This window comes from Patiria miniata, unplaced genomic scaffold, assembly GCF_015706575.1.
Source record: "Patiria miniata isolate m_02_andy unplaced genomic scaffold, ASM1570657v1 HiC_scaffold_1, whole genome shotgun sequence".
In the NCBI taxonomy this organism is placed as follows: domain Eukaryota; kingdom Metazoa; phylum Echinodermata; class Asteroidea; order Valvatida; family Asterinidae; genus Patiria; species Patiria miniata.
Genome location: NW_024037047.1, coordinates 31,020,592 through 31,037,479, shown reverse-complemented (window position 1 = coordinate 31,037,479; position 16,888 = coordinate 31,020,592). Strand labels below are relative to the sequence as shown.

Genomic DNA, 16,888 nt, shown 5'->3' with positions numbered 1-16,888 from the left:
CAAGGTAATATCAGCGTTTGCAACAACAGATTAAGCTGAAATTCTGAATAAAGATGATATAACAGTCCAACTACTCTTGAAATAACAACTTGATGAAATTCCTGGAAATTAAGATAAATACATAGATTTGGGGACGCTTTCGAACGATTTCTTCCCGACTTGAATGCCATCTTCACTAGTAACCACTATAGGGGTTTCGGCATAGATGACGGCGATTTTTGTCACTAACATGAAGTTTAAAATTTCTTCTTCCGTTAAAATGAACATTCCAATCATACTGAACATAATAAGAAACAAAACGTTCAAAAGGCAATGTTTTGGGGAGTGCGTGAATTGCACGGCTCTGTTATAGTGTCGTAATCGGACTAGCTTTGCTGATCAACTGGCCACGCTTCGCCTTTGCAACCACACGGCTGTACAGACAGACTCATTGGTAGTATTGCGCATGCCTCATCGAAGATAATTAGGAGGTGACCGGTCACTTGAGAGGGTCTAATCAATACAAGGGTACATGAGTCAGCTTCCCTAGAGCCTGGTTTTCATATGGCACCAGCAAAATATGCGGCTATAAAAGAGCACTTAAACTGTGTTGGCTTGTCACTGTTGGTTCTTCTAAGTAAGCGATATCACTACAACTGAACACTAATCTAGTTTAGAAAGATCGCTGTCTGCAGCAACACAGTCAGTACAATCGCTCAAGACTTCAAGTCACACAACTCAAGACAATATCTTACAAGGTATGTTTTTGGAATGATTACACGTTTCTTTTCTGATGTTCGCATTGCAGTCTGTGAACGGAAGACAATCGTGAAATTTAAGCGCGATCCTGTCTAAAGTGAACTGCCAGTAAATTTGAAAATGTAATGTCATCATTTCACATTACTATTACTAGACGAGTTATAATAGAAAAATGCTACTCTGTACGAAGTATTAGAACAGAATATGAGATTAGGCACAGGAGAACGATATGGTTTATTAGTATTGATTGTGAGAGCTTATAATCTCAGGCTCGTCCAGCTCGAGAAAGTGACAGTTTACTGAGGAGAACTAAAAACAAATGTCTCAAGACACCGAGCATTAGATGGGCAAAGGGGGCAGGACTGAGCTCCAGTCGGGGGCATGCATTCCTTAATTGCCTTGAATATTATCTTCTTACCATCACCAATAAGTCATTAACAAAAATAAGAGGGGGAAATACTAGTTAAACACAATGTTTACAATGTTGTTAATTTATGATTCTTTTCTTCCAGATGAAAACATTCGTCGTGTTTCTGGGTATCTGCTCCTTGAGTTTCTTTGAGATCGGCGCTTTAGAGCTACCGACTTGCCCAACGCCATCGGACTCTGGTAAGTAAGCCTTGCATTCTCGGTCACACCAAATGTCAAGACACGTCTATTTAACGCAACTTGTATATCTGTGCTACTGTATGGAAGCGAAGCATGGATAGTGGATAGCAGCATGGAGAAAAAGATCAATGCCTTTGCTACCTCATGCTACCGCATCATGCTGGGCGTTAAACGGACGGACAGGGTCCCGAATAGTGTCATCCTCAACACAGTCAAAGCCAAACCACTCATCAACAAGGTGCATCGCAGGCAGTTGAACTACTTAGGTCACACCTTGCGCATGAACCAGACAGAACCTGCACATACATGTATATATGCACTGTACACAACCAAGGAGGGAAAGAGACGACCAGGGCGGCAACGCACCTCCTATTTACAGTATGTGCAGTCATGGGCGTCAATCCTGGGGGGGGGGGGGGGGCGGTGGACACGTCCCCCCCCCCCACAACACTTTTTGAAGGGAGGGGGACACAATATCAAATGTCCCCCCCCCCCCGATTTTTTAACTCGTGTTCCATTTACAGGGCCCTATTATGTACTTCAATGTATCTTTTGCTTAAAAAATATTGGTTAAATTGGTCAGAAATTGCCTCAGATAGCACCACAGCGCATTTAGAATCCAGAATTGTAGCTCAGAATTCTGGTAGCCAATTCAATGACTCCAACCTCGAAAACGATGTTCAAATAATTAACTTTTGCTACGAAAATATTAGTCAAAGCATGGAGAAAAGTGGTAAGAAATCGCTTCAGATCACACCACAGAGCATCTAGAATCCAATTTATTTCGGGGCCCTTAAGCGGGTCCCGAACCCCACGCCAAACGTTTTTGGCAAACATTTTATCACATGTCTGTACTAAAATTTGTTTCCGCGGTAGGCATTTGCTGATTTGTATTTGCCTATATAAAAGGAAACACAAACATTTTTATTTTCTCGTTATACTGTTGACCATACTTTTGTTTCAACAGACCTTTTTTAACTTTTCAGTTGAAATGGTCCATATATTTAACAAAAGATTGAAATGAAGAAAATTCACAATCCCAGTCCTGTGCTTACAGAATAACCGACTGGTTTTTATTTGGTGTGTGTGCTGAAATTGGCCGGGAAAAGTGCATTTAAATTCGGGGAATTATAAACAGTTACGGTCGAACATTGCCATTTCGTTGCGAATATGATATCAGAAAGGTTTAAATTTTAGACATTTGCAAACTAATTCGAGACAAAATTAGCAACATCCAAAATATTCGCAGACATTTGTGACTTTTCAAATTGCTGATTTTACGGTAGACGTAGAACGTTAGCTGAATAAATGACATGTAATTATCAGTTGCGCGGCCAAGACCACTGTAACATATTGAATTCGGGGGTCTGAGAGATAAAACCATTAAAAGGCCGGGATGAAACTCGGATTGAACTTCTAGTAGTAATTGCTCGATCCTTTTCCGATCTACAGGTGTTTCTGTATGCCAAACATCTGCTAAATACCCTAGTGCATGTCTGGATGATGCCAGAGAGGCATGCAGGGAGGATGGCCACCATCTTTGCAGTTTGGACGAGCTAAAGGCTGCCTTTGACAGTGGAGTAAGGAGTACAAACTGGAATCTGTTGGACGTCCGGGATAGGGATGCACGGATACATGTTTGTCAGGTTGGTTCCGGTAAACGTTACGACGGTGACGAGTGCTTTGTGAAAGTTGGTCCTTATGCTACTTGGCACATTCCGAACACCCCAAGACCTTACACCAATGCAAATGCTTTCTGCTGTAAGAATGATCCCGCTACCTTCACATATCACGATGTAAAGATAACAATAGAAATTATCTAAACCGGTTCCAAAAGCGCAGCTTTACATCATTTACAAGAGAGCCATCTTGGATTTTCGTGCTTTTCGAGTAGACTTAATAACTTTAAAAAAAAAAAAAAAAAGAGAACACGCCTTCAGGAGGTCTGATGCATGCAAAATGGTGTGTAGCATTGTACGTTGACACGTGTTATTAACAACAGCCATCTGGTTTACGAATTTCAAATTGTCAGAAATAAATAGATTAGTATCTCCTCATTCTCTTATGGAGTATAGCATATTGTCGCCACACCGGGACAGCAGTCCCTGCCTGCTAGGTCAGATCAAAGAAAATGATACAGGTGTTGTGTTCATGACTGATATAGAACACCATTGAAAGACCGCCAATAGTAGGGCTCGATTGGTAAATTGCTGGAGCGCCGGCTCGGCAGTCTTGTTTGTTGATCAATTTCATATCGATTAAACGTTTTCACTAGTAGTTTCAAAATTGTGTTTGTTTGTTTCATGCATGTACCTATCGAAACTATAGGCAAGCACGTATTTGTTAGGATAGTAAGGAGGATTGTGATACGACCATTGTTATTGATTACTGATAAATATGACCTTTGCAGTAGAAACAAAGGAAATGATAGAAACACTACTGTATGCCACATAAATAGGCATTCAAAAGGTATAATCTGCAGAAACACGCCCTTGTGTATGGGCCATATAAAATTGAAAGTGACGTAAAATCTTCATTTTTGGAGCTTGAGAAGAGAAATGAAAGCCAAAATATAAAGTTAATTACCAGTCTGCTCTAATGAATCATGTTAAATTTGTGATTAAACATACCCTAATGTTTGAGGCCGCATTAAAAAAAAATGAAGCGATACTAAGAATGTGTCAATAGTCTGGCACCATCCCATTCAACAGTTCACAATTTATATAATACATTCAGGGAACACGACCAAAATGGCTTCCTCGTGAATAAGGCCCATTAACAGAGTCCCTTAGACTTTCACTCGCGGGTAAAGAAAAGGGTTGCTGTTATCATGAGACTGGATTGGACTTGACCAAGGCTACTGTACTAGTTTAACTTTTGATGGGTAAATATTGTTTAGGTTGAGGTTTTGATTTTAAGCATATTGATCATTTATTGGTATTTGGGTCTTTGCTTTTGATAAGATGACACCATTGTCCCGAGGCTTTGCTGCTCTCTAGTGCTGGGTGCTAAAGGGTTTGTCTCCTTTTGGTCGCTGTTCATGCTATTGCCCGAAACTGGGGTTTTTTCACAGTGATCAAATGATTCACGGCAACTGCTGCCCGGAAAGAAATATAACTAGCCATTTCACAAACCCAGGCATCCAGCCGTCAAACGATATTGACGAGAAATGTAGGCCGAGTTTATGAAAAGGGTAAAACAGCGGACAGCAAGAAGGAATTTACGAATAACTATCATCGATTATCTTTGTTTCGCAACATTTGCTGTACTAAATTATAGAAATAAGTCGAAGATACGCTTTCGAATTAATAAGGTTGATGGAGACTTACCATAGAAGTATTTACAATACATTAACAATAGCTGCCATGTAAGCGACAATGTAGATTAACATTGTGTTCACATGAAAGCTGTGCTGATTATGTTGAGTGTAATTCTATTGCATATGCACTTCTTTATTCATTTACAATCAAACTTGTTAATGTACAACAACCTACTCGTAGTATCACTTTCTAATACCGCTTATGCATTGTACTTCTGATTGCATATCATTGATTTATTATAGTGCGTATATCTCAAGTGGTGGTGGCTCAGTTGGATCAAATCCATTATCTAAAGTTTAATAAGTATACCTATTGGAAGTGATTCTGAATTGAAGGTCTAAAAGTAGTGGAAGGTCTGCATGAAGCTATGAACTTTTATTCATTTACTTTCCCAAACTATTCGTTTGAATTTGATTAAAATATAATTATATGGCATGAAGATGAAGTGTCTTTGGTGTTTGTCATTGTATACGTGGATTTCTACGTGTTTACAATGGAAAAAAAAATGGGGTTTAAAATTTGAACAGAAAACCCCTTAACTGAACAATGCCCTCCTAAAATGACATCACAGCAACATCGCCCTTAGTTGTCACGAAAAGCATCGCAAATGGTAAATATTTAAAGAAATGCGTTTTCTATAACAGTAAGGTAAAGGAATGTAAAATAGTTTTCATACATTACGACAGGATAAGAAAGTTGTACAAAATGTGTTCCTCGGTCAAATTCATGCCATTGTCCCTTAGGCACCGGTTCATACAATGTCATTACACAGTGGTTTAAGACCCAGACATTTCACCCGATATTTTTTCTCCAGTTTTTGTTTATGCTTTTACCTGACATGTCTAAAGATATGATTCAAATCACACACAAAAATTTGGTGAAATTTACTTCGAAATAGACATTTTTTAAAGGCCTCTTTATTTAATCATGACAGATTTTAATTTGGCTACTTGAGATTTAAAGAGTTGCTGTGCCCAGGACCTTAACTTGTTGTTTTCTGAAACCTTTTTTTTTCTGAAGCTATTAACAAAACCAAAACTTTAACACATTTTTTTCAATCGGCCACCAACGGCCAGGGTATTTTGCACTTTTTCCTTCATAAATTGTTAGACAGACTATCAGGCTACAAAAATAAAATAGCCCAAAAATCCACCAAAATCTTCTTCATTCCGAAAAAAACGATCATTTTCGCCGGCCTGGTGATCGGAACGCAGCGGCTGAGCAAGAAAAACAGCGCCCTCTGTTGACAAGCCATGAAGAGGGGAATCCTCTTTCGAATCCGACTGCACATGACACATATACATCGATCTCACATTTTACTAAGTGTCCTTGGCATGAAATAAAGATGCACATTTCGCACAGGCAGGTTCTTTGTAGGGTTTTGATGTCGTGTTTTGACATATTCCCCTGCGTCGCACACAATGATCAATTTTATTTCCAAATTTTGGAGTGATAACAATGATTAAAAATTACGCTACATTCCTTCGAAAATGAACAATCTCCAGTAAATTAATTATGTCCCATTTGTGTAGATTGAATAAAAGCATAGGTAAGTCTTACTTATAATCTCACAAAATAGTGCAGTGAACGTACGTTGTCCTAGATCCGCAGAGTTTTGACCCGAAAAAATAGTTGTCACACTGTACACTATTGATCAACAGAGGGCGCTACTCCCCAACATGCCGCAATGGCGAGTAAAACTCCCAAATAGCAAAATCTGCATCGTTTTGACAAAGATGCACGTACTAATGAATTTGGAACATATTTTTCATGGTAAATGATTCCATTTGAATCGATTTTCAATGATATTTTTGATGATGATTCAAGAATATCGATGATGTCTGGTAATGTCAAACCAATGTTGGGTAAATTTATATTGCCCAACAGTGTTTTTAACCATATTTTTTTATCTCATGTCAAGAGCTATAGCGAAAACACAAACTTGCTATTAACAGTTCTAGCCCCAACACTGCCAACACGGACACATAGGGCTTATATTTGGTTAATCTTCACAAGCAAAGTGGGCCCATCTTGGGATGAACAAGGTCAATATTTGCCCAATATTACCCAATGTTGAGCCACGTACGTTTTGCTCATTGACACAATATTGGTCCTATTATTGGCAATAATATCAACATGACATTGAATGAACATTGGCAAGAGTCAGCCAATGTTAATGTTCAGCCAATGTTTTGCCGCTGTTGCCACTATTGCCAGTATAGGACCAATTTTGTAACACAAAATGTACGTGGGCGTGTCACGATGCATTAAATTCACCAACAGCATATACACCTTCATGGGGTCTACCCGATGTAGAGGGGAACATCGGTATGGGGAATATCGGGTAGATCCCGTTTAGATAATGGTAATGAAGAAACTGTACAAAAATTAGCCATACTGTGTATCAACATCAACAAAATACAAACAAAACTGTTCGCGTTTCTTACTCTTCTAGATGTGTCATCGAATCCACTGGAAATATATTGAAAAAAATAATTGATTAGCCTAATTATGAAAATATAAACAACATTACAGTAAAACATTCTATGTTTGCATTTGAAAGTAATTAGGCCTCTAAAAGGGACACATAATATGGTCGCAGCTGTTACATTAGTTGAAAGTTACTGAGTTTCGTGACATGACAATATGATAGTTGTTTTGTAACGTAACAATATCATTTTGTAAAGTAACAGGATCACTTCAAAGCCGCTATACAGAGAATTAACGTTTCTGCACGGCCATCTGTTGACTTTGTCCAGACACGCCAAGTTTGCATTAGGTATTTTGTTTCAAGTTTTATTTTCATCTTTGCAATTTTTTTTTGCAGTCACTTGTAATTGTCTGTTTCTACTGTCAATTTTTTCTGCTGTCTTTAGAAGATAGATATCCAGAATTTAAGGTACTGACAGGGTTTTTTTAGGTGGATTTTCAAGTTTTAGATAAATTTTCCAAGATTATGTAGAAGTCTATATATTCTTGTCGAAACACACTTATTCAGTTGAGGTGAATAATTTTGAACAATTAAAACTCTGCAATTAGTTGTTTGCAAATTTGATATCTTAAAAGTCTGTAAACGGTGTTTGCAGAAAATGTTTAGCTCAACCAATTGCCTTTGTAGTTCTTGCACCGACTATCCTAATTCATTCCGACAAAAAGCAAGGCTATACTTGCACAACAAAGCCTTTCATCATTAGGAAGACTACGTGTATAAATTCATGTAGATTTATAAGCCATTGTGCGTAGTTACTTTCAAGTGACCGCGGCCGCAACTAGATCGACCTGGACGATGACACACTGGCCTGGCTCGCCTCGACAGAGCTGCAAGTCTAAGGACATACGACGAAAGAAGAAGTGGTTGATAGTGGTTCGTCGTGATAACGCCCTTTCGTGGTGGCGGGTTATCCCTGAGGCGGGTAATTGCGTATCTCAAACAACGTCTTGCCTCAAGGCTACTTTGATTTAAGCAACTGTATCCCCTGGTGCCAAGTGTGTTTTTGCTGTTTCAAGTGCTAATACAGTCTGCATAAAAAAACTATAATGGAAACTATGCCAGCAGAAAATCGTGTGCTTAGCAGAGATTGGGCCCTGATTAATAGCGCCATGTGTAAACCACGTTGTACACCCCATGATGTAATCCTAACCGCTAACATTTGTCAACACATGATACTGTTAGTCTCGACAACCTGGATTTAAATTGCCCTTGAAACAAACAGTTGGTCACTTTTTGTAGCCAACCCTAGTGAAGAAAGCACTATATTTTAATTTGTATACAAACTTGAATCTTTCCTTTTTTAACTTGGTAAAAGTGTCCTGTACCATTTGACGGTCGGGGTTTGGTTTGTGACGTGATGAACACCTGCGCACTATACTAATAGCACGCGCTAGTTAAATGATCAAATTAAGTTTTTGCTCTTCACAGACGTATAAACACTGTATACTCAGTGTGTTACCTCCAGGGTGAAAGTTGGACAAAATCACTCGGGTGGGACTCAAACCCACGACCTCCTGCTTTCTAGTGCCGACGTCTTACCACTCGACCACAAAGCTAACGGGATCGCTTGGCTGGTTCGAATCTGATGTACATAGCAGCAGGTACCGCATTAACCTTCTTTACCTACGCACTTCTTAACATCACTTTAGTCTAATGATGCTAATAAGTCCTGACTCCCCGTTGTTGTTTATGATGCCCCCAGCTATTGGTAACCAGCGATGCAACTGTGCCCATACTTCGGCTCCAAGTAGTCGATAGAGTAGTCGAACCATCATTCGTTTGAGCGAAAAAAATAGTCGAACTATGGTTACCTAAAGTTGGCGCCCGAATGAGCTCAAAGTCGACGGTTTTTTTTACTCATGTCGATATTTCACCATGTCACATGCGACGTTTATTAAAGATAAAGTATACCATTTGTTATATGTGAATTTTTTTTTCGTTTGAAGTAATAAAAGTGTTGAAAAATAAAGAAGGGTGCTTAACAACTTTAGTGAATGCTGTATATTCTGAGAAAAAAATTCTAAGATCTTGATATCAATTTTAGAGTTGCCGAGTCATGTTTTGAATATGCGCCCACAATCAGGGTCTGGGACACGTTCTCACTCAGCCGATTGCAGGTCTACGCAATGTCACGCACCGAACATACGAATATAGCCCGGTTCATACTTAATGCGAATGCGAATTTGACGTCATGAAACGTTCGCTGCGAAATTCGCCCACGTTGAAAGATCTGCTAAATGTATGCAAACAATTTGACATCCCTGTTTGGTTATTTTGTAGTATATAATTATGTGCACTTCTTTAAACAAGTGTTCCATGCTTTTCCTGATAACTGAGGGCGCTGATGCTGTGATGATATTATTTTTTTGAGGAAGACCCAGTTTAGTTAAGAGGTTTCTGGAAACACTTGCCAAAAACATGTTCTTGCTGTATTGCCGTGATGTAGTGAAGTAGCAAGGTATCGTCAAAGAAAAAGATTCACGACAGAAACATATTCAAAATTCTGGCATCCCTTGGTGCTGAAATAGCTGTAACATTGAGGTTTCTACTTAAAATGACGTCCCAATTTTGCTCATGAATATGGAAATTGAATAAGCATAAAACCAAAGAGGCAACGAAATACCCAAAACAATGGCAAAACGAATATTGAAAAAAAGTTCAACCTGCAAAAAGGTGCATTTTCAAGGATTACATTAAAAATGTTACATTGCATAGGCGTGGCCTCACGCGATCTATAACATTTCTAGTTGCATTTTCGTGCGACGGTAGGAATTCCATCTCCTTACCACATGAGCTCACGAGATATTTTGTCATAAGTTTTGAAACTTTATTTTAAGAAGGTGGCATCAATAGCAGTAAAACTGCAATACTGGCATGGAAAAAGCTGATTAAACAAACAAAACGGGTAAATAGGAGTATTAAATAACAATGATAATTAAACATACCTTTTTGTCGTGTTTTGTATGTTTGTTTTTGGTTTGGTTTGGTTTGATTTGTTTGGTCTAGTATGGTCTGGTCCGGTCAGGTCAGGCCAGGTCTGGTCTGGTTTTGTCTGGTCGGTTCTGGTTTGGTCTGGCTTAATTTGGTTTGGGTGGCAATTCTCTTCAATGATCCAGGCTTTGCAAAGGTGTCAAGTACTTATAATCAGGATTAAGACACAGGGTTCTTTGTGTTAAATACGATTTAAACAACACCCTAGCAAACAATATACATGTTTTTTCTCACCGTAAGCATATATTAGTACTGGGCGAGTGGAAAAGAAAGAGTCCGAATTAGAAAACACAAATATTTTGTAAAATATGTTGCTCGCTCCATTTTCTAAAAATTACAGCGGGAAAATTACATTCTATTGCACACTCCATTTCCAGGTCTGGTTAATTTTAATGAAACAAGATCACAGACTTCATCTGTATACCACTGATCATTTACCGTTCTACGAACTGATGAATCTGTTAGTATACACAATGAAACACGGACGTTTTCCCACCTCCATGAATGAACGAAAATTTGCAAAAGAAAATAATGATACAAAAGTCGCCATCAATATTTCGTGCGTGCACTTATTGTCATTAAAGGAAACAATAATTAATTCAAAATAAGAATCACTTCCAATTATTTGTTTAAACAATGGTAGAGTGATCTAGCTTAGTCACCACCATTTGAACTATATGTACTTTAAAACAACGATTTGCAAATAAAAGCTTAATTGAGCTATGTGAGAAAGTACTCTGGTAGTGTAGATTAACAACTTTTTTCAGTGAATGCAATTTGCAATTGAAATACACCAATATAATCAGCACAGTTTCCAAAAAACAAGTTATTATAAATTGTCGCTTGCATCGCCCATCTCGTGGTGCATTATATAAATCAACAGCCATACACCTGTATCACATTTACGACAGTATACTCCATGAAGGTACGGGGGGGAACTGAACCATGTATTTTTGAAATTCGTAAACCAAGGTGTGTTTTTCTAGTCTGCTCGTGCGTGTCCCTGTGGGGAAAAGCGTGCACATCCAAGATTGCTATGTTTTATTAAAGGATGCGTAGCCGCGCTTTTGACACCTTTTTAGATTTTTTCTATTGTAATCTTTACTTGGTATGTAGCAGTAGAAGAATCATTCTTATCATTCTTATCATTCTTACAACAAAAAGCATGTTCATTGGTGGCAGGTCGTGGGGTGTTAGCAATGTGCCACGTGTCTTCAGGCCCTACTTTCACAAAGCATTCGTCACCCTCGTAACGAGAAAACGGAGGAATCTCACATTTATGTATCTGTGCATCTCTGTGACTGACGTCCAACAGACCCCAGTGTGTACTCCTGACTCCACTGTCGTAGGCAGCCGCGAGGTCCTCCAAACTGCACAGACGGTAACCATACTCCTTACAGGCCTCCCTGGCACCATCCAGACAGGCACTAGTGTACACAGCAGATGTTCGGCAAACAGAAGCACCTGTGGATCAGAAAATAATTGATTAATCAGTAGAAGTTCACTCCGAGTTTCATCCCAGCCTTTCAATGGTCTTGTCATCTCTCAGACGCTCAATATTCAACTAAGCTGCAATTGTCTGGCAGCGCAGCTGCTTATCATTTCTTAGCTATTGTTTTACGTCTACCAAAATAATCAGCAATGTAAAGGAACGTTAAACGTCACAAAAGTCTGGGAATATGTGTGATGTTGCAAATGTGTTAAGTATCAAATTGCAAATTTGCTAATGTCGTATTTGCAACGATATAGCGAAGTTTGTATTTATTTTTTTCGAATTTCAATATTAAATTTTTTTTCTGTGTACGTGATTTCCAAGCGACCATTGCCCTATACACGAATAACAATTGTGTAATAATTATGTACTTACAAAAAAAATGCATTGAGACAGGCTTCAATTGTGTGTGGCTATTTCAAAACTGAGCAGACAATCCCCCGGTACTCTGTGATATTTGATGTCTCTACGAGAAAATAGCAAATGCCATGTTGTTCATAATGCCTAGATGATTAGGCCAACTTACCAGAGTTCGACGACGCCGGGCATGTCGGTAGCTCTAAAGCACTGATCGCTAAGAAACTCAAAGAGCAGATAACCAGGCACGCGACGAATGTTTTCATCTGGACAGAACAAAACACCATTTAACAAAATTGTAAACATTGTTAATAGCTATTTTATTTAGAGATGATGTCAAGAAAATAATTTACAGGGCAATTTTGCGCTAGCAGCGACGTAGTTAAGGAAGGCATGCCCCTAACACGAGATAGCTCAGTCCTGTACACCGTGCCACTTCGACGCACATTGATTTCAGAAGAAAACAAGTCAGGTGTGTTTACAAACACAAATGCCCCGCAACGGTGACAGTTCCCATGACATAACACCACTCTTTTAACATCAACTTACATGTACCTTGGTCACATGGAACATTCATTGACAGCATTAGTGTCTTCTGTAGGTTTTATATGAATTAATCCCTAATCCCCATAATCTCAGAATAAATACATGATTTCTATTGTTTTAGCCACTGTGAACTTGACCCTTGACCTTTTGGCCCCAAATTCAACAGGCTTCTTAGGATTACCAAGAACAATCCACAAACCAAATTTGAAGTTCATATGTTAAGTATTTCTCAAGTTATCGCGCTGACAAGATTTCTATTGTTTTAGCCACTGTGAACTTGACCCTTGACCTTTTGGCCCCGAATGCAATAGGCTTCTTAGGATTGCCAAGAACAATCCACAAACCAAATTTGAAGTTCACATGTAAAGTATTTCTCAAGTTATCGCGCTGACAAGATTTCTATTGTTTTAGCCACTGTGAACTTGACCTTCGGCCTTTTGGCCCCAAATGCAAAAGGCTTCTTAGGATTGCCCAAAACAATCCACAAACCAAATTTGAAGTTCACATGTAAAGTATTTCTCAAGTTATCGCGCTGACAAGATTTCTATTGTTTTAGCCACTGTGAACTTGACCTTTGGCCTTTTGGCCCCAAATGCAAAAGGCTTCTTAGGATTACCAAGAACAATCCACAAACCAAATTTGAAGTTCATATGTTAATTATTTCTCAAGTTATCGCGCTGACAAGATTTCTATTGTTTTAGCCACTGTGAACTTGACCTTTGGCCTTTTGGCCCCAAATGCAAAAGGCTTCTTAGGATTACCAAAAACAATCCACAAACCAAATTTGAAGTTCATATGTTAAGTATTTCTCAAGTTATCGCGCTGACAAGATTTCTATTGTTTTAGCCACTGTGAACTTGACCTTTGGCCTTTTGGCCCCAAATGCAAAAGGCTTCTTAGGATTACCTAGAACAATCCACAAACCAAATTTGAAGTTCATATGTTAAGTATTTCTCAAGTTATCGCGCTGACAAGATTTGTCCGGACACACACACACACACACCCACACACAGACTTGTTTCACATACCTAGTGTGGACTTTCCTTTCTTTTCGTGTAGTTAAGGAACACCAGTGGAAAAACTCATTTTTCTCAAACTGTGAAAACTCTTACAACCCAATTTTTTTTCAATGATTCCCTTTAGTGTTTCTCTTCATTCTGCTACAGATAAACCTAACCCAAAAATGCCTCTAAACCTGTTTTCCAGAAATGGGGAAACACTGTGTGGACGTGGGCAAGTCCACACTTCGTCGCTGCTACCTACATTATGTGGACGTCTTTTGTTCGGAAGTCCACACTGCGTATGTAAGACAAGCTCACCCCACCCACCCACACCGTCGTTTTTTGCTATGCTTCCGAGGATTGGCTTTGTGTTTTCCTTTGTCCCTGTAATATAACACTCTCCCATAGACTAAGCACACAAACCTGCGTTCGAGGACAATAGGCACCTTCCTTCGAGGATCAATGGCCCCTTTGTGCTCCTTTTGTTGTCTGTCCTCAGGCGTAATGCCATGCAGGAACACCCACACACCCACCCACACACCCACCCACCCACGGAAGGACAAGGCGGAAACAGTATGCCCCTTCGGCTTCGCCGCGGGGCATAAAAAATAACTGAGTTCTCTAAAAGAAACTGTCACTCTCTTGAGCTGGAAGAGACACAATCAGATGTACGAGCTCTCACAAGCAATGGTTATAAAACACAAGTATCGTTCTTCTGTATCTCCCAAATTGCTTTCGTACTTTGTACAGCGTAGTATTTCGTATTACATGGTGTATAAAAAAAGGCAAACAAATTATAACGGAATGCCAGACGTAGAACGTGTAACCAACACAAAAAATATAGGTATGTTTGAATGATGAGCCTTTCCACTTGAAAATGAGACATCTAACGTCCAAATCTGATAATTTTTGACAGAGTTATGAATACATTTGCAAGAGAGGTCAAATTGACCATGGCACAAAGTTTCCAGTTTTAGGTATTGGGACAAAGGGAGCCTAATTGCATAATGTGGGGGTAATTGCCTGGCCTACAAAAAAATGTGTTAAGCGAGTAAACACAATTCTTAACACTTTCATGTTATCAGTTTGTAAACATGTTTACATGCTAAATATTTTAGCATGAGGTGATAGCTAGTAAGTGTTTAGAATTGTATTTACTAGCTTAACAGCATTTTCGTAAACAAGGCAATCATCCACACAGAGACAATGAGGCTACCTTTGTCCCAACGCCTAAAATTGAAAACTTGGTCACATTGTCCATTTGACCTCTCTTGGAAAATTGCTCATAACTCCGTCAAAATTTATCAAATGTGGACGTTTGATGTCTCATTTGAAAGTGAAAAAGGATATCTTTCAAACCATACCTTTATTATTTACGTTGGTTGCATATTCTACGTCCGGCCGTCTGTTATATCTTGTTTGCTTTTTTATTCATACTGTTTAACAGGTCCAATAATAATAATGTTTATGACAATCAATATTGGAATATACTTGCTGTTCATTTCAGACAGGATGGTGCATAAATCTCATGGTTGTCATCCTTTACAAAACGAAATGCGAACGTCAGATAAAAGAAATCCCATAAACATACCTTTGTAGGATAATTGTCTTGAGAGATTTCTTGACTGATTGTACAGACTGTGTTGCTGCAGGTAGCGATCGCTCTAAACTGGACGATATGGAGTTGTAGTGATATCGCTACTTTAGAAGAACCAACAGTGACGAGCCAGCACAATTTAATTGCTTTTTAACAACCACATTTATTTGTTGCCGGTGATACCAGTGCCTTATTTTGTTCTGAACAATATTAACCTTTCGGCAGAGAATTTCTAACCAATCAGCAAAGACACATTCGTGAGAGTCATTTGAATATCCAAATGTATAACAGGCAAATTGCCATTCGCAATGATCAAATGAAACGGATACGCATCTTCTCCTACAGCAATATTTTATTAAATCCCTCTGTGGTGGACTCGTGTATCGTAATTGGTCTATCGCCGTTTGCGTGTTAGCCACGCCCCTTAGACAGCCCTGGGGAGTTTTTGTACATTCAGTTTTGTTTGTATCAGATTTTCGGCGTTCCGCGTCCATTTGTGTATCATGTAATTGGACAATATTTCACAAGCTGCGTTGACGCGATTCTACCGCGATAAGTTAATTATATGCATAGCCACATAATTGTATGTCAGTCATGTCAGTTTTGGGATGGAAGGGGCATTTTTTAAACAGTGAAGGAGTTCAGGAGGTAAGGAGGAATACAATATTACCCTTAGACAAATTCTTACAAGGCGAGCCGGACCTTTTTCACGGTTATGTGGAAAGTGAGGCACGTCGCGCGCACGTCGTGGCCTCCCCGTGGCAATCTCATGGAGGAGGTGGGGGTCCCTTGCCTGGGCCTTTCGGGAGAGGGCCAGCGTAGCGGCTTCTCGCAGGAAGCTAGCTGGGGCGATACCAACCTCGTCCCCAGGGTGTCGAGCAGTACGCGCCCACCACTACCTGCTCTCTCACCCTGGTATTGGATCATTTGCATGTGCAAGATTTTTGCACACGTATGCATTTTAGGAACAGTCTGGTGCCTGGATATGCGTTACACATTAGCGTTTGTTTTTGTATGCGGTGTCTGGGGTAAAAACAGAGTCAATTCGTAGCAGCGCGAGCACGGCTTGAGTTACGAAAACACGATTTTTGAAATCAAACTGTTACGATCTTATCGAGACAACATGCAGTATCATATTTCATATTAATATGAGCAAATTGGAAAGGAAATTAGTATTTTCGAGAAGGCGTGGACGAATGATCGCGAAAACACGTCCTGCACGTTGTGAACAAGATGCACCAAGTACACGATACAAATCAATTACTAGCCAATTGCGGTATCCAATCGGGATACAGGAAGAAAGTTTCCTATCCAGGGTTTACTATTGGAAACGCGGTTGGAAATAAAGTAAGCACTGGGGACGAGGTTAGGGCGATACCTGCTTTGGCACGAAGGCGCTCCGAGATGGTCCGCATGGCGCTATTGAGGACTGTGTGTAGTCTGATTCCCAGACCAAAATGATGCTGACTATTTCCGATAAAATTACCGACTTGGCGAATACGTTTTCAGTTTTGTACGCAACATATGGGAGTATTTTGAATCGCTAGCGAATTCCGAATGCGAGCACTCGGATTGGTTCAGATTCTAGAGCGTATTCTAGGCCGCCACGGAAGATCGTTCTCATTACTTCGAGGGGTTGTACTTTGTGTTGTTTAAAATAATAATACGCATTATAGGGCATACACGACTCAAATAAATCAAGTATACCACAATGAATCATTTTATTTCAATACACTGTAAAAATGT

General features: G+C 39.5%; 2 protein-coding genes across 2 annotated transcripts; one reads left to right on the top strand and one right to left on the bottom strand.

Annotated features, from left to right (window-relative positions):
• Nucleotides 1–602: 602 nt before the first annotated feature.
• On the top strand, nt 603–4,028 carry LOC119728769. The gene is made up of 3 exons (XM_038201152.1): nt 603–737; nt 1,251–1,347; nt 2,800–4,028. The coding sequence occupies exons 2-3, from the start codon at nt 1,251–1,253 to the stop codon at nt 3,168–3,170; spliced, it is 468 nt and encodes a 155-aa protein (XP_038057080.1). The 5' UTR covers nt 603–737; the 3' UTR covers nt 3,171–4,028.
• A 6,474-nt stretch (nt 4,029–10,502) lies between these two features.
• Nucleotides 10,503–15,290, bottom strand: LOC119728759. Its single transcript, XM_038201140.1, has 3 exons — nt 15,137–15,290; nt 12,168–12,264; nt 10,503–11,613 (listed from the first exon to the last, which is right to left on the bottom strand). Exons 2-3 carry the CDS (start codon nt 12,262–12,264, stop codon nt 11,228–11,230), a joined length of 483 nt encoding a protein of 160 aa, XP_038057068.1. The 5' UTR covers nt 15,137–15,290; the 3' UTR covers nt 10,503–11,227.
• Nucleotides 15,291–16,888: the final 1,598 nt, after the last annotated feature.